General features: G+C 53.3%; 1 protein-coding gene across 1 annotated transcript in view; it reads left to right on the top strand.

Annotated features, from left to right (window-relative positions):
• The window catches only part of LOC140405354 (solute carrier family 26 member 10-like), a 221125-nt gene that overhangs the window by 31518 nt on the left and 166698 nt on the right, over positions 1 to 22909 (top strand). Inside the window, 7 exon segments of the mRNA XM_072493662.1 lie at positions 102 to 249; positions 6369 to 6482; positions 7611 to 7688; positions 8305 to 8309; positions 10798 to 10823; positions 10826 to 10887; positions 11293 to 11399. Of these exon segments, the coding sequence (XP_072349763.1) occupies positions 102 to 249; positions 6369 to 6482; positions 7611 to 7688; positions 8305 to 8309; positions 10798 to 10823; positions 10826 to 10887; positions 11293 to 11399 (540 nt within the window).

The raw sequence follows: 22909 nt of genomic DNA, 5'->3' as shown, positions 1-22909 counted from the left end.
TGTTAATCTTCTCTATCTTCTCTATCAGTTGCTATTTGTCTCAATCCCCATCAAAAGTTAAAAAAGTAACCTATCTTTTGCATTTCCCTCACCTCCCCCAGATTTCCAAAGCTTCAGTTGCCAGCCTTGTGGAGCATTCCGAGTATAATTGGAGACACAATTGCAATTACCTTTGTCGGTTACGCTGTGTCTGTTTCACTGGCTATGATCTATGCGGACAAGCACAGATACAAGATTGACCCCAACCAGGTCGGTAACATTAAAATGCACACTATCGCGTGAAAGGTTATCGGGGTACCTTTGTTTTGGAAGTCCCAGTTAGTCTCTGTGTGTGGACAAGCCCAAGGGAAAGATCCATTCTCACTCCTCAATGAAATAATGGTGCCAAGGAGTTTGTAAACCACACAAAGCATGTACTTGATGGCTCTGACCCATGATGGAGGATGTTCCTTAGTGACTGTCGGCAGGTGATCTTCCTGCTAGGGCACCACATTGGTTTAGTCCTTGCTTGGTGCTCACTGGTCCATAGAATTCCTATGACCCAGAAGGAGGCTATTCGGCTCATTGAGTCTGCACTGAACCTCCGAAAGAGCACCACAATTTGCCCCCTCCCCCCCCTCGCCCAATCCACCTAACCTGTACATCTTTGGACACTAAGGGACAATTTATCATGGCCAATCCACCTAACCTGCACATCTTTGGACACTAAGGGACAATTTATCATGGCCAATCCACCTAACCTGTACATCTTTGGACACTAAGGGACAATTTAACACGGCCAATCCACCTAACCTGCACATCTTTGGACACTAAGGGACAATTTAACACGGCCATCCACCTAACCTGTACATCTTTGGACACTAAGGGACAATTTAACACGGCCAATCCACCTAACCTGTACATCTTTGGACACTAAGGGACAATTTAGCATGGCCAATACACCTAACCTGCACATCTTTGGACACTAAGGGACAATTTATCATGGCCAATCCACCTAACCTGTACATCTTTGGACACTAAGGGACAATTTAACACGGCCAATCCACCTAACCTGCACATCTTTGGACACTAAGGGACAATTTAACACGGCCAATCCACCTAACCTGTACATCTTTGGACACTAAGGGACAATTTAACACGGCCAATCCACCTAACCTGTACATCTTTGGACACTAAGGGACAATTTAGCATGGCCAATACACCTAACCTGCACATCTTTGGACACTAAGGGACAATTTAGCATGGCCAATCCACCTAACCTGTACATCTTTGGACACTAAGGGACAATTTATCATGGTCAATCCACCTAACCTGCACATCTTTGGACACTAAGAGACAATTTATCATGGTCAATCCACGTAACCTGCACATCTTTGGACAGTAAGGGACAATTTAACACTGCCAATCCACCTAACCTGCACATCTTTGGACACTAAGGGACAATTTAACATGGCCAATCCACCTAACCCGCACATCTTTGGACACTGAGGGACAATTTAACACGGCCAATCCACCTAACCTGTACATCTTTGGACACTAAGGCACAATTTAACATGGCCAATCCACCTAACCTGCACATCTTTGGACACTGAGGGACAATTTAACATGGCCAATCCACCTAACCCGCACATCTTTGGACACTAAGGCACAATTTAACATGGCCAATCCACCTAACCTGCACATCTTTGGACACTAAGGGACAATTTATCATGGCCAATCCACCTAACCTGCACATCTTTGGACACTAAGGGACAATTTGACATGGCCAATCCACCTAACCTGCACATCTTTGGACAGTAAGGGACAATTTAACACTGCCAATCCACCTAACCTGCACATCTTTGGACACCAAGGGACAATTTATCACGGCCAATCCACCTAACCTGCACATCTTTGGACACTAAGGGACAATTTAACATGGCCAATCCACCTAACCCGCACATCTTTGGACACTAAGGCACAATTTAACATGGCCAATCCACCTAACCTGCACATCTTTGGACACTAAGGGCAATTTATCATGGACAATCCACCTAACCTGCACATCTTTGGACACTAAGGGCAATTTATCATGGACAATCCACCTAACCTGCACATCTTTGGACACTAAGGGACAATTTAACACGGCCAATCCACCTAACCTACACATCTTTGGACTGTGGGAGGAAACCGGAGCACCCGGAGGAAACCCACGCACACACGGGGAGAACGTGCAGACTCCGCTCAGTCACCCAAGTCTGTAATCAAACCCAGGTCACTGGCGTTGTGAGGCAGCCGTGCTAACCACTGTGCGACCGTGCCTCTGATGCACAGGGACACTGAGGCCAATTGTGGCGAAGCTGCCCAGCCAGGGATCAAACTAAATCCAACCACATCACGGGGGCTGGAGGCAGTAACTTCATCAATCAAGCCATATTAAAGCACTCTCACACACCGGACTCTGCCTTATCACCACTGCAGTTAGTTGAAATGTTGTCGACTCATTATCCTTTGCTGCACAGACCCACACAGCTGCTGCTAAATATTGCCAGCAGAGTTAGTATTTTGTTCTGACCTCACATCCAGACTGAGGTGGGTGCGAGCCACACCATCGGATCTTTGCACTCACTCCTGAGACAGATGTGAATAACCGTGCGGGCCAAGTGTATGATCGTTGCGTACATGTCCATCGCCCCCCCCCTCCACACCTCCGTTGCAGTAACAGGAGGAGGCCATTCAGCCCCTTGAGCCCATTCTGCCATTCAAAAGATTCATGGCTGCCTGTATCTTAACTCTGCCATTTGCCTTTGCTCCATATCCTGTCACACTGTCCTCAGTGCCGGAGATCTCTGTCCTTGTTCGTGCCTGGGATTTTCCCGTGCCGCTGACAGTGAATGGAGTTTTGGCCGGAGCGCCAAATTCTCCGTTCTCACTTGCAGCGGATTGACCAGGACGGGGTCGGTGAATCCCGCCTATATTGTCCGTGGATGGCGGGGGTGGTGCAGAATGACACGAAGGCCAAAGGAGTTAAATTATGAGGGCTGGTAACATAGACTAGGCCTCGTATTCCCTTGAATATAGCTAGATGAAGACCATAAGACCACCCGGTACTGAGAGGGGTGGGGAGGGAGGAGGACCTCCTCGTAAAGCTGCTCCTGGGCCTGGCCAAATTTGCCATAAACAGGTCCAGGAAGCTGGAGACCGCGGGATCATCTGACCACACTGCCTGTCCCTCTACCGCGGCTACATTCACGGCCAGGTGTCCCTGGAGAGGGAGCGTGCGGTGTCCACTGGCACCATCGAGGCCGTCCATGCTCAGTGGGCACCGCAGTGTCTGGGGTGTTTTATCGACCCTTTTAATCACATCTTAGTTGATGTTTTAAGTTTCATTTGTTTTTGTCTAAGGCAATACCCCTTTAAGGGGCTGTCCCTTTTAATTTGCCCCGTAGTTTATTTAATTTAGTTTTTTTTGTGTGTACAAAATAGTTGAAGACCATAAGATGCAGGAGCAGAAGTAGGCCATTCGGCCCATCGAGTCTGCACCGCCATTGAAAGAGATCCTGACTGATCTGATGTGATAATCCTCAACTCCACTTTCCCGCCTTAGCCCCATAAATAAAAGGGCGAGTTGATAGGACAGATAGAGCAAAACTGGTCCCACTGGAGGGGGGAATCCAGAACAAGGGGGCAGAACGTTAAAATTATGGGCTGGATTCTCCTTTCCCCCAGCCCCGCGTGTCCCGGCGACACGCTGTTCACCAGAGAGAATCCCGCGTGTCCCGGCGGCACGCTGTTCACCAGAGAGAATCCTGCGTGTCCCGGCGGCACGCTGTTCACCAGAGAGAATCCCGCGTGTCCGGCGACACGCTGTTCACCAGAGAGAATCCCGCGTGTCCCGGCGACACGCTGTTCACCAGAGAGAATCCCGCGTGTCCCGGCGGCACGCTGTTCACCAGAGAGAATCCCGCGTGTCCCGGCGGCACGCTGTTCACCAGAGAGAATCCCGCGTGTCCCGGCGGCACGCTGTTCACCAGAGAGAATCCCGCGTGTCCCGGCGGCACGCTGTTCACCAGAGAGAATCCCGCGTGTCCCGGCGGCACGCTGTTCACCAGAGAGAATCCCGCGTGTCCCGGCGGCACGCTGTTCACCAGAGAGAATCCCGCGTGTCCCGGCGGCACGCTGTTCACCAGAGAGAATCCCGCGTGTCCCGGCGGCACGCTGTTCACCAGAGAGAATCCCGCGTGTCCCGGCGACACGCTGTTCACCAGAGAGAATCCCGCGTGTCCCGGCGGCACGCTGTTCACCAGAGAGAATCCCGCGTGTCCCGGCGACACGCTGTTCACCAGAGAGAATCCCGCGTGTCCCGGCGGCACGCTGTTCACCAGAGAGAATCCCGCGTGTCCCGGCGACACGCTGTTCACCAGAGAGAATCCCGCGTGTCCCGGCGGCACGCTGTTCACCAGAGAGAATCCCGCGTGTCCCGGCGGCACGCTGTTCACCAGAGAGAATCCCGCGTGTCCCGGCGGCACGCTGTTCACCAGAGAGAATCCCGCGTGTCCCGGCGGCACGCTGTTCACCAGAGAGAATCCCGCGTGTCCCGGCGGCACGCTGTTCACCAGAGAGAATCCCGCGTGTCCCGGCGGCACGCTGTTCACCAGAGAGAATCCCGCGTGTCCCGGCGGCACGCTGTTCACCAGAGAGAATCCCGCGTGTCCGGCGGCACGCTGTTCACCAGAGAGAATCCCGCGTGTCCCGGCGGCACGCTGTTCACCAGAGAGAATCCCGCGTGTCCCGGCGGCACGCTGTTCACCAGAGAGAATCCCGCGTGTCCCGGCGGCACGCTGTTCACCAGAGAGAATCCCGCGTGTCCCGGCGGCACGCTGTTCACCAGAGAGAATCCCGCGTGTCCCGGCGGCACGCTGTTCACCAGAGAGAATCCCGCGTGTCCCGGCGGCACGCTGTTCACCAGAGAGAATCCCGCGTGTCCCGGCGGCACGCTGTTCACCAGAGAGAATCCCGCGTGTCCCGGCGGCACGCTGTTCACCAGAGAGAATCCCGCGTGTCCCGGCGGCACGCTGTTCACCAGAGAGAATCCCGCGTGTCCCGGCGGCACGCTGTTCACCAGAGAGAATCCCGCGTGTCCCGGCGACACGCTGTTCACCAGAGAGAATCCCGCGTGTCCCGGCGGCACGCTGTTCACCAGAGAGAATCCCGCGTGTCCCGGCGACACGCTTTTCACCAGAGAGAATCCGCCACTTGGCAATGGGATTTCCCACTGAAGCCACCCCAGGCCGCAGGGAAAGCAGCGGGCGGGCTCTGCCGGTGGCAACAGGGAATCCCAACGGTCAGAGAATTCCGGGTTACCCCTTGGCTATGCAGGGATGGTGTTAGGACACATTTCCTCACACAAAAGGGGAGTGGGAATCTGCAGCTCCACCCCCCCCCGCACCCGCCCCCGACAATCGATGTCATGGTAACCATTCCTGACTCCAGCTTTTCAATTCCTGGGGCGAAATTTTCCGGAAACGGCGCAATCAGACGGGCATCGCGCTGCCCCAAAGGTGCGGAATGCTCCGCATCTTTGGGGGCCGAGCCCCAACATTAAGGGGCTAGGTCGGCGCCGGACAAATTTCCGCCCCGCCAGCTGGCGGAGAAGGCCTTTGTTGCCCCGCGAGCTGGCGCAGAAGTGACATCTCCAGGCGGCACATGCGCGGGAGCGTTAGCGGCCGCTGACAGCATTCCCGCGCATGTGCAGTGGAGGGAGTCTCTTCTGCCTCCGCCATGGTGGAGACCTTGGCGGAGGCGGAAGGAAAAGAGTGCCCCCACAGCACAGGCCCGCCCGCGGATCGGTGGGCCCCAATCGCGGGACAGGCCACCGTGGGGGCACCCCCCGGGGCCAGATTGCCCCCGCACCCCCCCCCCCAGGACCCCGGAGCCCGCCCGCGCCGCCTTGTCCTGCCGGTAAGGTAGGTGGTTTAATCTACGCCGGCGGGACAGGCATTTTAGCGGTGGGACTTCGGCCCATCCGGGCCGGAGAATCACCACTTGCCCGTTACAAACGGCGAGCAGCGATTCTCCCAGCGGGCAGCCATGATTCTCGCCGCGCCGGTTTGAGGGGAGTGGGAGAATCGCGTGCGGGTGTCGGGGCGGCGTGGCGGGAAGCGCGCGACGCCCGGGTGATTCTCCCACCCGGCGTGCGGGGGGAAAGAATCCACCCAGGGTTTCCGCTGAACTCCTGTTGGCAGAGGGTCAGAAAGCCAGAGGAAATTATAGCCACTTACCTTCAATCCCAGTTAAGCTAATTTCTGTCGGAAACGTGGCCAATGAAGGCAGATTTTGCACCCGCTTACCTCTTACATCAGTAATATATTTTTGTCACTGTTTCATAGGAATTGTTGGCTCATGGAATTTCCAACACGATCGCTTCGCTTTTTACCTGTTTCCCAAGTTCTGCTTCATTGGCTACAAGCAATATCCTTGACAGTGCGGGCAGCTACACACAGGTAGGAATATCACATTCACAAAGGAGTCCCGTAGTGACCATTTTGATTTCTTGACTATAACGTGATGCTCCACCATTTTGAAACTGTGATAAGGCTCAGAGAACGGAACTCAGAATAGGCTCTTGTTGAAGAGAAATTCTCAAGTGCTGTTCGTAAATCTGTTTTCAACCTTCATAAAATTCTGCTAAGGCCTCACCTTGGAGGACGGTGTCCAATTCTGGGCCACACACATTAGGAAAGATCTATAGAATCTCTGCAGTGCTGAAGGAGACTGTTCGGCCCATCAAGTCTGCACCGTCCCCCTGAAGGAGTACCCTATCTAGGCCCACTTCCCCACCCTATCTAGGCCCACTTCCCCACCCTATCCTCATAACCCCACCTAACCTTTGGACACTGAGGGTTAATTTTAGCATGGAGGAAACTCATACCGGCACCAGGTAACCCGCCACAAGGGGTCACCCTCTGCGGGACTGGAAGATCCCACCAACAGTGGGGGGGGGGGGGGGGGGGGGCTGGAAAATCCCCACTTTGAGCTTCACCACAAATCAATGTAAGAGTTACCTGGGAGACCCCATTTCTGTTGGATTGACAAAAGACTGACATCAGGGATATGCGTGGAGATGCTTATGGATTAGACTATCCCACTTTTCTATGGGGGTATTAAATTGGGGGGGGGGGTGATAAAAAGAAAAAAAACTTGAATTTCTGTCGCACCTTTCATGACCCGAGTCTCCCGAAGCACCTTCCAGCCAATGAGATACTTTCAAAGTGTAGTCACTTTTGGAATGTCGAAAACGCAGCAGCCAATTTGTGCACAGCAAGATTCCGCGAACAGCAATGTACACCTGTAGTGGTGATGTTGGCTGGGGGCATAAATATCAGTCAGGGCTCTGAGAGCAGTCCCTTCTTTTTCTTCAGAGAGTGTCCCTGAGATTTCTCTTAACTTTCACTTGAGGAGGCATGATTTAACAGGCTCATCTCAAAGTCATCACCTCCGGCACGCCTTCCCTGGGAGCTCTCCAGTGGGCCTTGGCCCTTCCAAATCAGAGGTGAGCGGTGCTACCACTGAGCTCCAAAGACATTACGATGAACCGTGCATAGTTCACTTTTCCTCTTTCTATTTTGCAGCTTGCTGGGTTTTTTTCCTGTCTTGTCGTCTTGGTGGTCTTACTTCTGATTGGTCCACTGTTTTACTTCCTGCCCAAGGTGAGCGAAATTAAACCAAGTCTAGCATTTTGCCAAACAGCTTCCACTGAATTGTCCCAAGATGCATTGTGTTGTCCATAAATTATCAGACACTGCGAGCTGTTTATTGTTAAAACGTTTCACCCAAGTGCCCTTATTTGTGGGATGAACTAAGGACAAACACAGGTTTACGATTCAACCCAAAGTTATTGACAAGCACAATAAAACAGTTACTATCCCAAATATAATCTGCCCAGGATTCTAATGCTACTTGTGCTGCCTCTGCGTCGAGTCTTCACTGGGGAGAATCTCGGAGTGTCTATTCTTATCCCCCTCTTCGCGCCCTTCCAGAAGTTTCTCGGGCCCTCAGCCAATGAGATCGCTAGCGGGCATCACAACACCCAATGGAGTTGTTGACTGTAACTCTGCAGGACCCAGGAACTCTACCCCCCCCCCCCCCCCAAACCAGGGCTCCATCCGCAGGTACATTGGGCGGGATTCTCCGCTCCCGCGCCGAAGTGCCCACGCCATCGTGAACGCCGTTGAGGTTCACGACGGCGCGGAGCGGCCCTTATCCCGACGGATTCAGGGCCCGATAATGGGCTAGGAGCGGGGCCACGTCATTTACACGCACCAGGCCTTGTCGCCACGTAAAGGCGGCGCCGCATAGATGACGCGGCCGGCGCTACATAACGGGCGTCACCCGCGCATGCGTGGTTGCCGTCCTCTCCGAGTCCGCCCCGCAAGAAGATGGGGGACGGATCTTGCGGGGCTGCGGAAGAAAGGAGGTCCTCCTTCAGAGAGGACGGCCCGACGATCGGTGGGCACCGATCGCGGGCCAGACCCCATTTGAGGCCCCCCCCCGGTGCAGGATTCCCCCCTTTCCCCCCTGCAGACCGGCCCCCAGCGTTCACGCGCTGTTCCGCCGGCAGCGACCAGGTGTGAATGACACCGGGGGGAGCCCGCCGTTTTGGGCAGGCCGCTCGGCCCATCCGGGCCTGAGAATAGCTGGGGTGCCGGAGAATCGCCATTTTGGGTATCTCGGGCGATTCACTGGCCTGCGCCGCGCGGAACTCGACGGGGCCGTTCCCGCCGCTTGGGAGAATCACGGGAGGGCGTCGGACCGGCGTCGCGGGAAAATTCGGTGACCCAGGCGATTCTCCCAACCGGCGCGGGAGTGGAAAATCCCGCCCCTTGTACGCACGTAACCTTGGACGAAATTCTCCGGAAACGGCGCGATGTCCGCCGACTGGCGCCCAAATTGGCGCAAATCAGTCGGGCATCGCGCCACCCCAAAGGTGCGGAATGCTCCGCATCATTGGGGGCCGAGCCCCAACCTTAAGGGGCTAGGTCGGCGCCGGATGAATTTCCGCCCCGCCAGCTGGCGGAAAAGGCCTTTGGTGCCCCGCCAGCTGGCGCGGAAATGACATCTCCGGGCGGCGCATGCGTGGGAGCATTAGCGGCCGCTGACGGCATCCCCGTGCATGCGCAGTGGAGGGAGTCTCTTCTGCCTCCGCCATGGTGGAGACCGTGGCGGAGGCGGAAGGGAAAGATTGCCCCCACGGCACAGGCCTGCCCGCGGATCGGTGGGCCCCGGTCGCGGGCCAGGCCACCGTGGGGGCACCCCCCGGGGCCAGATCGCCCCGCGCCCCCCCCCAGGACCCCGGAGCCCGCCCGCGCCACCTTGTCCCGCCGGTAAGGTAGGTGGTTTAATTTACGCCGGCGGGACAGGCATTTTAGCAGCGGGACTTCGGCCCATTCGGGCCGGAGAATCACCGGGGGGGGCCCCGCCAACCGGCGCGGCCCGATTCCCGCCCCCGCCAAATATCCGGTACCGGAGACTTCGGCAACCGGCAGGGGCGGGATTCACGCCAGCCCCCGGCGATTCTCCGACCCGGCGGGGGGTCAGAGAATCTCGCCCCTGATAACCAAGGGATGGGCGGGAAATGTAGGTGAAGGAAAGTCTGGCTTCATCCACAACAATCGATCCATTTGAATGGGGCTGGTTATCTTCCAATCTCCTGTTTACAGGACAGGCCCAGACTTGCCCCAGCTCTGTCCAGTATATTCAAACTTGACTCTTTGAATTCCCATCAGGCCTGTTTTAATTTAAAGTGTCCAATTCTTAATTTAAAGTGTCCAATTCTATACCGGGCCTAAGATTCAGGCCTTTGGCTATTTTACCACTATTGCGATTGCTTGCTTATATAATTTACCCCTATGATCAGTCAAGCATTCTCAGTCTTGGATGAGCTGTTGAGTAGAACTTTGGCTGTCAATACTGTATGTTAGTCCCTGCTGGAGAGGGAGGAAATTCCATTCATTGTCCTCCCTGGAATACATTTTGGAATGATCCGACAGTGTAAATGTTCAGGTGCGAGGTGGGGATTCCCTAAACCGGGATCTCCCCCCCACCCCCCCTCTTCCCCCCCCCCCCCTCCCCCTACCCCCCCCCCCCCCCCCCCCCCCCACCCTGCTGACAATCTCTTCATCGCCAGGTTACAGCGACCATTAAGCAAGTGTGTACGAATGTCTCCATCCCTGACTGCCTGGAGCAGATAGGGAACTCAGCAGTTTGGATTATCTTCTGAACTATCTAAGGGCACTGAAAAGGGGGAAATGCGATGTTATGCGTTGCCTCTTCAGACCTGACAAAAAAGAGGTGTCCCTGAAGCCTTTTGAGGGAATTGTAGAGTAGCAGTAATGTGACTGAACCAGTATTCTAAAGGCCTGGACGAATACCCTAGAGGCGCAATTTTGAATCCCGCTATGGTAGTCCCAGTAATGGCGGCCTTGAAACTATCATTGAGTATCGTTAAAAACACCATCTGGTTCACTGATGCCCTTTAGGGGAGGAAATCTGCCGTCCTTACCCGGTCTGGCCTACATGTGACTCCAGACCCACAGCAATGTGGGTGATTCTTTAACTGGCCTATGAAAAGGTCGAGGCCTGAGCAGATTTCCGGAAGGCTCTCCTTGATTTGGAGGGATTAGGTGGAGTTGAAAGAGAAGGGGGAGAAAACAAAATCTGTCATAATCTGTGAATATTTTGCTCAAGTGGTAAATGTCATTTTCTTGTGATAGAGTTGTAGATCAGATATTTAACAAAATAACCTGTCTTCGCAGGCAGTCCTGGCTGTATTAACGTCACCAGCCTACGCAGATGTTCCTCCAGTTTCAGGACCTTCCAGAGCTGTGGAGAGTCAGCAAGATGGATTTTGTAAGTTGTTCCATTTGGGTGTCTTTGCTGATGTGACAGCTTCACTTTAAGAACTTCAATAATGGGAGCAGCACAGTGGAGCAGTGGTTAGCACGGCTACCTCACAGCGCCGAGGACCTGGGTCCCTGTCCGTGTGGAGTTTGCACATTCTCCCCATGTCTGCGTGGGTTTCGCCCCCACAACCCAAAGATGTGCAGGCTAGCTGGATTGGCCACGCTAAATTGTCCCTCAATTGGAATTTTTTTTTTTTTAAGTCAATAACTGCCTTCAATCCAACGGAGACCGGGGATTGAACCTGAAATCTTTCTTTTTTGTGAAATCCTGCACCACGTAAAGTCCTCACCATAACCACTGCCACCACACACCTGCTGGATCCACCTAAACAGTCACTTGTCCTTTTTCCAGATGGTCTGGGTTGTCACGTGGCTGGCTGTAATCATGTTGAATGCAGATCTCGGACTTGCTGTGGGGGTGGTGTTTTCCATGGTGACTGTCATTTGTCGCACTCAAAGGTACGTGACCTCCTCGGGAGGGCCCTCTCACGCACAGTTGGACAAACTCTGACATGTATATTGTTCAATACAAGGACGTGTTGGCCAATCCGTGCTGCAAGTGCGGGAGGGGGAAACATGCTAAAAGAGGGAAGGAGAATGACAGTATTATAGCATGTCCCCGAACACATGCTCCCTTTTTGAGGAACGTAGCTAAGTGGGCCTCATTTACAAGGGTTTTAAAATATCCCGGCAATCACAAAATTTCCGCATTCAATGTTTAGCCCAGCTATAGCTTCTGGTAGCTTCTGTGGTGTGGGTTGACTTTGCTCTTGAGTCATCACCCAGCCTTAACCAATCGAGCACAGTGAGCATCAATCAGTTACAAGACTCGCAAAGTCAAACACAGAACAATCGAACACTGCAGAGCCAATGAATTTCGCCCATGGTGAATACAAGGCCCAGTGTACAGGGGTCATTATCTACCAGCTGAAGCATTGTGGTCGTTAGATGACTTGTTTTTAAAAAAAGTTTATTTATTGAAGTTTTATATTTGAACAAATAACACAACAAAACCGCAGGAATGGTACGGTTCATCAGGAATAAAAATGTCTCAACGTGCTTGGATACTGAGGGCGACAGGAGAACAGCAATATGGCTGGCCCAATAAGATCATTAGACTCAACTTGGCACCACCAGAGAACAAGGGAGCGAAGGATAAGGCCATGAAAACACGGTCAAATGGCGCGCACCGTCCCACGTGGCAATTGCTCGCAACGGCAAGAGTTCAGGATAAGTCTTTTGCGCCATGTTTGTGCGCACACCAGAACACACCGCCCTCACCTCCAGCCATACCAGAGACACCAATAACCTCCTCCCCTCAGATAACAGACCCGCCTGTACCCCTGCAGGAGCCAATCACGGATTCTTTAACACCCACCATGACAAAAAAGAAAAAGATACAAAGAAAATAGGCAAGAGCAAATTCTAAAAGAATGTTATACATATGCCACACAACCCCAACCTCAGGCAGAGTCCAGCAGGATCATCATTTCACATATTTATACAGGGGGGGCCAGCAGATATAGATTCAGATTGTGGTCATGCAGTCAGCACTTCCCAACTCCCAAATCGAAACAGGGTTTCAAGAATTAGGAGAACTACCAGAAGCTGAAGGTCGCAGGATAAAAGAGGACCAGGATCCAGCTACGGGTCCGTGTTTCCTGGCGACCCCACCACCTATTAATGAAGAGGAGAAAAGATGACTTGTTCAGACAAGGGAATGTCCCACTATAAGGGGGGGGGGTAACAGGATATCAACCATAGTACAGGACCCGGCTCAACCCCAGGCCTCGTGGAGTTCGTCCAAAGGAGTTCGTCAATCAAGGATATTCAAAGACATTGAATGAAAAACCCCAGCCTCTCAGGACGTCCCTAATAAGCGCCTTCGAGAAGGGACATCCTCAGCATAAGGGGGGCAACAGGATACCAACCACAGCACTGGATCTGGCCTAGTCCAGCGCACTCTGACACACAGGAGTCATATATCCAGCACACACCAAGACCCATCACTCAGCCAGCCCCACTCCTCACTGTCCACACCCAGGGCAGTGCACCAAACCCACCGACACGAGAAAAATCCCATCTGCCTCAACCAGGAGAGAAGAAGAATCGTCAATTATTGACACCCAGTTATTGGGTGTCTTGGGAGAGGGACCTATTCCTTCCCCCCATAACCGGGGGTTCTAACGGTATGCTGCTGAGCCAGGTGAAGAGATAGAGAACATCCCTGAGGGAGAAACCCCCGATTTAGCCCAGGGACGTTATCCACAGACCGGCGCGGTACGCCTTTGTAAAGAGGATACTAGGGGATAAGACAGCTCCACCTCAACAGAGACAAAGACACTGCCTCCCTCGGGAATACCCACCACAATGAGGAGGACTCTCAGGAAACCGCGGTACAAGATCACTTGGAGGAGGGCGCCAAACTCCCCCATCAAGCCCACCCCAAACCGAAGAAGGACTTCAACAACCCAGAATCACAGCGTGACTTTCACTTCAACATTCAAAACGAGGATTAACCAACCCCACCCTGGCGTGCACCCCTACTCATTTCCCCCCTCCTCCCAAAGCTCTAAAATACACCAACCCCTGTCTGGGCCTTCGAAGGAGATAAGCACGGATTCTCAAGATTCAAAGTAATAAAGAAAAAGTGAAACCCGAAACACTTTGCTCTAACTGGAGGCTATCCTCAATCCTAGTGAGGACTGAACTCCACCACCCACCTCCACACCAACCTTCCACCGAGCATCCTGCCAAGGCTCCTCTCGTCTTCATTATAAACGAGATAAGGAGTGTCTCAACTGCACTCCCTTCCCAGAACTGGAAGGATTGCAGCCCATTAAAAAAAAAGGAACAAACCTATGCACAAACCGACCCAATATCATCTTTTGCTGAAACAGGATAACGGACAACCCTCGTTCTCGTGCTCCCACCCTCGCTGGGAAAAAGACAACAAGAAATCAACAGCACAATCACAAGGGAATAAAGTCCAGAATTATTGATCAACTGCAGGATGATAACACCATCTATATCGTTTGGAAAGCCCGAAGCTATGGTCGGATTGTCAAAGAACCGTCAGGATCGCTCAAATGTTCCATCGAACGAAACACCTCACCTCCGCCACGCGGTTGCCTTGCGCTCAGTCAACTAAGAACTTAGGCCCCGACCAGGGAGATGACTTGACATGGCTAACTGCCCCCAACCCCTCATGATGCACATCGAGAATAGGATAGTATAGGACCAGTGTGGTCAGGGACCTACAGCCAACACCAGGCCTCAAAGTCCGGATGTAATGTGCTCGCTCCGTCAACCTGAATGCCCAGTCGTTTAAATTGAGATTGCAAACGTATGGCAGCCAATTCTCAAATTCAGTCAGGAACTCGCCCCCCACCCCTCCCCCCACCCCTCCTCACCCCCCCCCCCACCTCTCCCTCCCCCCCCTCCCCCCCACTCCCCCCTCCCCTCCCTCCCTCCCCCACCCTCCCTCCCCCACCCCCCTTCCCCCTCCCCCCTCCCCTCCCCCCACCCCCCCTCACCCCCACACCCCCCTCCCCTCACCCCCCCCCACCCCCCACCCCTCCCCCCACCCCCCCTCCCCTCACCCCCCCCACCCCTCCCCCCACCCCCCCCCACCACCACCCCCCAGGTGGGTGGAGTCGGCACCGTTCTCTCCCCATGTCTGCGTGGGTTTCCTCCTGCTCAGATTAGTGGGTTCTGTGTTCTAGATGTTTCTCTCTGTATGTTTCTGGAACAAACCCCTTCATTCACCTGAGAAGGAGCTGCGCTCCGAAAGCTAGTGATTTGAAACAAACCTGTTGACTTTAACCTGGTGTAAGGACTTCGTACTGTGCTCACCCCAGTCCAACGCCGGCATCTCCACATCAGGGCTACTGTTCTAGAATATAATGAAGCATTTTTAAATTGATTGGTTACAAACGTCTGGCATCTGCAAATTTGTCCGTATAACTTGCATTGAAGTTCCGCAATTCAAGATATATATCTCCGTAAATATGCTTCCAGCGCAACATCATTACCCAAAGTTGTGACCACTGTGTTGGTCAATCAGAGTCTTAGATTTAAGCTTCACCATGTCCGCTTGCATTTCAAAAGAGCATTGCTGCCCTCTTGTGACCAGATGAAGAATTCCAGGCAGGGACCTTCACAAATAACATTGACTGTTTGTTATTCCTGTCAATAGATTCCTCTTCAGGCCCCCCAGTGGCGGATTTTACCTTCTGCTTTGTGAAAGCTGAATATTACAAACTAAGATCAGGCAAATTGTCTTTGGCTCTCCTTAATTTGCAGCAATGTGGGAAAAATAATTTTCATTTTGGTGGCGAAAAAACATAAGAGCCGAGATTTAATATTCCACCATTTGAGGTCACATTTGTTATAGAACGTTCAGCAGCATTTATTCAACTGCAGCTGAATATAATATGCAGGAAACTACACATTTTGAGTGTTGGTCATAAGAATGAAAGATCTATGGGTCTTTATAGAGGTCCTCAGTTCAACGGTAGAGGTACGAAGCACAGAGGTAGGCCATTCATCCCATCATTCTGACTTGAGCAATGTGCCCTCCCTCCATATCCTTGCATTCAGTCCTTGGACTCAATGACCCAATTGGTTGCTGAAAACCACGCTGTAAGTCAAAAACATCGTTCGCCGGAACCAATTTTCCCGTCGGAACAATTTTCCCATCGGATTAGTTCCTGAACCAAGGCTGGAGATCGCTGATGGGATGCTCGATGATGTTAAATGGTCTCAATGGCAGCCCGGTAGCACAGTGGTTAGCACTGTGGCATTCACAGCTCCAGGGTCCCAGGTTCAATTCCCCGCTGGGTCGTTGTCTGTACGGAGTCTGCACATCCTCGTGGGTTTCCTCCGGGTGCTCCGGTTTCCTCCCACAGTCCAAAGACGTGCAGGGTTAGGTGGATTGCGTGATAAATTGCCCTCAGTGTCCAAAAAAGTTAGGAGGGGTTATTGGGTTACAGGGATAGGGTGGAAGTGAGGGCTTAAGTGGGTCGGTGCAGACTCGATGGCCGAATGGCCTCTTTCTGCACTGTATGTTCTATGTTCTATGTTCAACACTCGCCCTGTCAATCATTGAGGCGACTGCTGATGTCTACACGCCTTAGCACAAGTTCCTCGGTTAGTGTGGGGGACATAATGAAGCCATCAATCACTGTCAGTTGCCTGTTTAACCCTAAAGTTTTGTGAGTCTGAGTGAATATTAATTACATAAGTGTATAAATACATTAAAACTGTAACTCCTCTGCCGAAAAAATTCAACCAAATAAAACACTAGTTTCCAAACTATTAAAGATGGCTCGACCTGTCCATGGCGATGCAGAAGATCAACACACAACGTGTTGGTGTAGCTTCGTCCAGTCATACACCCAGGTTGTAGAGTCGAAATGGGATGTCAGTATTAAACATTGGAAGAGACATTTGTCATAACTCAGATGTGGTAAAGTCGAGCACTGCCTGTTTTCATCCAATCTTCCTTTAAGAGGTGAATTGGTCTCTGTCTTAACCAATTCCTCAAATTACACCAGTTTTCGGCAGAATTTAGAAGTTTAAAGGTGATCTGATCGAAGTATTCAAGAGGTTAACAGAGAAAGACCGGGGCCAGGATTCCCCGTTGGGAGACTGCGTGCTGACGGCAGCGGAGCGCGTGCACCTTCACAACCGTAAAGCTGCCGTGAAAACCCTCACCGATTCCGGTACGGTGAGGGGCTAGCACCGCCGGCGACTGAAACTCACCCACCACCCGCGGCGAAAATGGCCGGAGAATGGCCGGGCCGTGCTGACGACTTGCACCAGTCGTGCCGTAAAACATGCGCCGGCCGTGCGCGAACCCAACCCGCCAACCGCGACTCCACAGCCACCCCCTGGCCAATCCCAGCGCTAGCAGAAGCCACCGCTGCCTGGGAAAGCGGGCAGCATAATCAAAGATCCCTCCCACCCGGCTTACTCACTCCTTCCAACTTCTTCCATCGGGCAGGAGATACAGAAGTCTGAGAACAACGCACGAACAGACTCAAAAACAGCTTCTTCCCCACTGTCACCAGACTCCTAAATGACCCTCTTATGGACTGACCTCATTAACACTACACCCCTGTATGCTTCATCCGATGCCGGTGTTTATGTAGTTACATTGTATATGTTGTGTTGCCCTAGTATGTATTTTTCTTTTATTCCCTTTTCTTCTCAATGTACTTAATGATCTGTTGAGCTGCTCGCAGAAAAATACTTTTCACTGTACCTCGGTACACGTGACAATAAACAAATCCATTCCAATCCAATCCAATCCCGGCCAGCGGCATGGATCACGGCTGAGTGTGGTGGTGCTGGACACAGTCCACAGCCATCATGCTGGGTTCCCGCACGGTTGCGACCACATGATCCTGCGCCATCGGAATGCGGCCCACCGAGGGCGGGGTGGACCGGTCGATGATGCGGTTTGGAAGAGGCGGAGCATGACGGAATGTCATCAAACCGGCACCAGCCCCGATTTCGCATGGAATTCCATTCTCCCTACCGATCGCCGAACGCACTTTCGGCTACAGAGAATCCGCCCGGGGTAAATAAAGATAAACTATTTCCACTGGTTGGAGATTTTAAAACTAGGGGGCGTAGTGTACAAATTAGGGCCAGACCGTTCAGGAGAGATGTTAGGAAGAACGTCTCACTCAAAGGGTGGTAGCGGTTTGGAATTCTCTCCCACACACAGGAGCTGAAACTGGAACAGTTGTTCATTTTAAATCTGAGATTTTTACGAAGAAAAGATATTCCGGGATGTGGGCCAAAGGCAGGTGTATGGAGTTAGGTCACAGATCAGCCATGATCTCATTGAACGGTGGGACAGGCTCGAGGGGCTGAATGGCCTACTCCTGTTCCTATGTTCCTAATCCCTGCAGCAAAACATGCCTTGCACCAATAACACTGCAGAAAGAAACATCTCCAAACTTCCCTCTTCCAGAATAACTGAAACCGAGGAGGAAGAAACCCGAGGAAAGCAAATTCTGATGTTACTAAGTGTCATAGATTTCATAGAATTTACAGTGCAGAAGGAGGCCATTCGGCCCATCGAGTCTGCACCGGTTCTTGGAAAGAGCACCCAACCCAAGGTCAACACCGCCACCTTATCCCCATAACCCAGTAACCCCACCCAACACTAAGCAATTCTGGACACGAAGGGCAATTTATCATGGCCAATCCACCTAACAGCACATCTTTGGACTGTGGGAGGAAACCGGAGCACCCGGAGGAAACCACGCACACACGGGGAGGAGATGGTGCAGACTTGGCACAGACAGTGCCCCAAGCCGGGAATCGAACCTGGGACCCTGGAGCTGTGAAGCAATTGTGCTATCCACAATGCTACCGTGCTGCCCTAGTCATGTGAGAGTACCTTTAAGAAATGGGTGTTTATCGGTGATGTCAGAGTGTGGGTGGAGCTGGGCTGTCTGTCTGCTTTACTTTCGTTTTAGGCTGTTTGCTCAGGGTGTGTTTTAGTTTCGTTTTCAGAGGGAAGAGCTGCAGTGAAAGCCAGCAGATGTGCATAGATCTCTCTACAAGCTAAAGAGTGTTCATTTGGGTGATTTCAAAGGGATAACTGCTCTCAGTAGAGAATTTCAACCAGATCTCGGTGTTAAAAAGGGTTTTTTGTCTTATGGATGTTGTAAGGAATGATTAAGAGTTATTATAGAATATTGTATCTGTGGGGATGATTGGTGTTGATAGTTGTTAAGATGTTTACTGTGGGTTTATAAAGTGTTAACTTGGTTTCATAAGTAACATTGTTTTAATTTAAAAGTACTTTAGATCTCTGTTGCATCACACGTGTAAGGTGTACTCCCCATACCACAAGTATTAAAAGGTGTGGGTCAGGGGAACTCCATGATACACTTTGGGTTCTCCAAACCCTGGCCCATAACACCAAGGAGCCTTGATTGGAAGAAAGATTTTGGTTTCTGAGTATTTTCCACCAGTCTGGAGAGGATAGCAAACTGGCATTGTCACTGGGCTAGAGATCCAGGAGCCCAAGTAATGGTCTGGGAACGTGGTTTGAATCCCACCACGACACAGCGAGGACAATTTCAATTCAATTGATAAAATCCAGAGGGTGAAGCTAGTCTCAGTCTGAGACTACAATCGTTGATTGTTGCAAAGCCCCATCTGGTTAACAAACGGAAGGAAATTGGTCACAACCTGGTCTGGTGTGCCGACAGGCAGGAAGGTGGTTGATTCTTAACTTCCCTCACTGAAATGGTGAGGCAACGCACTCAGACCCAGGCACACACACATCCCAGGAAAGGATACATTTTTTAAAAGGAATGGAGGAGCTCTGACAGTGCGGCACTCCCTCAGTACTGACCCTCAGACAGTGCAGCATTCCCTCAGTACTGACCCTCTGACAGTGCGGCACTCCCTCAGTACTGACCCTCTGAAAGTGCAGCACTCCTTCGGTACTGACCCTCTGACAGTGCGGCACTCCCTCAGTACTGACCCTCTGACAGTGCGGCACTCCCTCAGTACTGACCCTCTGACAATGCAGCACGCCCTCAGTACTGACCCTCTGACAGTGCAGCACTCCCTCAGTACTGACCCTCTGACAGTGCGGCACTCCCTCAGTACTGACCCTCTGACAGTGCAGCACTCCCTCAGTACTGACCCTCTGACAGTGCGGCACTCCCTCAGTACTGACCCTCTGACAGTGCAGCACTCCCTCGGTACTGACCCTCTGACAGTGCGGCACTCCCTCAGTACTGACCCTCTGGACAGTGCGGCACTCCCTCAGTACTGACCCTCTGACAGTGCGGCACTCCCTCAGTACTGACCCTCTGACAGTGCGGCGCTCCCTCGGTACTGACCCTCTGACAGTGCGGCACTCCCCTCGGTACTGACCCTCTGACAGTGCAGCGCTCCCTCGTACTGACCCTCTGACAGTGCGGCACTCCCTCGGTACTGACCCTCTGACAGTGCGGCACTCCCTCGGTACTGACCCTCTGACAGTGCAGCGCTCCCTCGGTACTGACCCTCTGACAGTGCGGCACTCCCTCAGTACTGACCCTCTGACAGTGCGGCACTCCCTCAGTACTGACCCTCTGACAGTGCGGCACTCCCTCAGTACTGACCCACTGACAGTGCAGCACTCTCCTCAGTACTGACCCTCTGACAGTGCAGCACTCCCACAGTACTGACCCTCTGACAGTGCGGCACTCCCTCAGTACTGACCCTCTGACAGTGCGCACTCCCTCAGTACTGACCCTCTGACAGTGCGGCACTCCCTCAGTACTGACCCTCTGACAGTGCGGCACTCCCTCAGTACTGACCCTCTGACAGTGCGGCACTCCCTCAGTACTGACTCTCTGACAGTGCAGCACTCCCTCAGTACTGACCCTCTGACAGTGCGGCTCTCCCTCAGTACTGACCCTCTGACAGTGCGGCACTCCCTCAGTACTGACTCTCTGACAGTGCAGCACTCCCTCAGTACTGACCCTCTGACAGTGCGGCACTCTCTCAGTACTGACCCTCTGACAGTGCGGCACTCCCTCAGTACTGACCCTCTGACAGTGCGGCACTCCCTCAGTACTGACCCTCTGACAGTGCGGCACTCCTCAGTACTGACCCTCTGACAGTGCGGCACTCCCTCAGTACTGACCCTCTGACAGTGCGGCACTCCCCTCAGTACTGACCCTCTGACAGTGCGGCACTCCCTCAGTACTGACTCTCTGACAGTGCAGCACTATCCCTCAGTACTGACCCTCTGACAGTGCGGCTCTCCCTCAGTACTGACCCTCTGACAGTGCGGCACTCCCTCAGTACTGACTCTCTGACAGTGCAGCACTCCCTCAGTACTGACCCTCTGACAGTGCGGCACTCTCTCAGTACTGACCCTCTGACAGTGCGGCACTCCCTCAGTACTGACCCTCTGACAGTGCGGCACTCCCTCAGTACTGACCCTCTGACAGTGCGGCACTCCCTCAGTACTGACCCTCTGACAGTGCAGCACTCCCTCAGTACTGACCCTCAGACAGTGCAGCACTCCCTCAGTACTGACCCTCTGACAGTGCGGCATTCCCTCAGTACTGACCCTCTGACAGTGCAGCACTCCCTCAGTACTGACCCTCTGACAGTGCGGCTCTCCCTCAGTACTGACCCTCTGACAGTGCGGCACTCCCTCAGTACTGACCCTCTGACAGTGCAGCACTCCCTCAGTACTGACCCTCAGACAGTGCAGCATTCCCTCAGTACTGACCCTCTGACAGTGCGGCACTCCCTCAGTACTGACCCTCTGACAGTGCAGCACTCCCTCAGTACTGACCCTCTGACAGTGCAGCACTCCCTCAGTACTGACCCTCTGACAGTGCAGCACTCCCTCAGTACTGACCCTCTGACAGTGCAGCACTCCCTCAGTACTGACCCTCTGACAATGCGGCACTCCCTCAGTACTGATCCTCTGACAGTGCGGCACTTCCCTCAGTACTGACCCTCTGACAGTGCAGCACTCCCTCAGTACTGACCCTCTGACAATGCGGCACTCCCTCAGTACTGATCCTCTGACAGTGCGGCACTCCCTCAGTACTGACCCTCTGACAGTGCGGCACTCCCTCAGTACTGACCCTCTGACAGTGCGGCACTCCCTCAGTACTGACCCTCTGACAGTGCAGCACTCCCTCAGTACTGACCCTCTGACAATGCGGCACTCCCTCAGTACTGATCCTCTGACAGTGCGGCACTCCCTCAGTACTGACCCTCTGACAGTGCAGCACTCCCTCAGTACTGACCCTCTGACAGTGCAGCACTCCCTCAGTACTGACCTTCTGACAGTGCAGCACTCCCTCAGTACTGACCCTCTGACAGTGCGGCACTCCCTCAGTACTGACCATCTGACAGTGCAGCACTCCCTCAGTACTGACCCTCTGACAGTGCGGCACTCCCTCAGTACTGACCCTCTGACAGTGCGGCACTCCCTCAGTACTGACCCTCTGACAGTGCGGCACTCCCTCAGTACTGACCCTCTGACAGTGCGGCATCTCCCTCAGTACTGACCCTCTGACAGTGCAGCACCCCCTCAGTACTGACCCTCTGACAGTGCAGCACTCCCAAAGTACTGACCCTCTGACAGTGCGGCACTCCCTCAGTACTGACCCTCTGACAGTGCAGCACTCCCTCAGTACTGACCCTCTGACAGTGCGGCACTCCCTCAGTACTGACCCTCTGACAGTGCGGCACTCCCTCAGTGCTGACCCTCTGACAGTGCAGCACACCCTCAGTACTGACCCTCTGACAGTGCGGCACTCCCTCAGTACTGACCCTCTGACAGTGCGGCACTCCTCCAGTACTGACCCTCTGACAGTACAGCACTCCCTCAGTACTGACCCTCTCACAGCACAGCACTCCCTCTGTACTCTCCCTCTGACAGTGCGGCACTCCCTCTGTACTCTCCCTCTGACAGTGCGGCACTCCCTCAGTACTGACCCTCTGACAGTGCAGCATTCCCTCAGTACTGACCCTCTGACAGTGCGGCACTCCCTCAGTACTGACCCTCTGACAGTGCGGCACTCCCTCAGTACTGACCCTCTGACAGTGCGGCACTCCCTCAGTACTGACCCTCTGACAGTGCAGCACTCCCTCAGTACTGACCCTCTGACAGTGCAGCACTCCCTCAGTACTGACCCTCTGACAGTGCAGCACTCCCTCAGTACTGACCCTCTGACAGTACAGCACTCCCTCAGTACTGACCCTCTCACAGCACAGCACTCCCTCTGTACTCTCCCTCTGACAGTGCGGCACTCCCTCTGTACTCTCCCTCTGACAGTGCGGCACTCCCTCAGTACTGACCCTCTGACAGTGCAGCATTCCCTCAGTACTGACACTCTGACAGTGCGGCACTCCCTCAGTACTGACCCTCTGACAGTGCAGCACTCCCTCAGTACTGACCCTCTGACAGTGCAGCA

Source organism: Scyliorhinus torazame, chromosome X, assembly GCF_047496885.1.
Source record: "Scyliorhinus torazame isolate Kashiwa2021f chromosome X, sScyTor2.1, whole genome shotgun sequence".
Taxonomy (NCBI): domain Eukaryota; kingdom Metazoa; phylum Chordata; class Chondrichthyes; order Carcharhiniformes; family Scyliorhinidae; genus Scyliorhinus; species Scyliorhinus torazame.
This window is presented reverse-complemented; position numbering and strand designations above follow the sequence as displayed.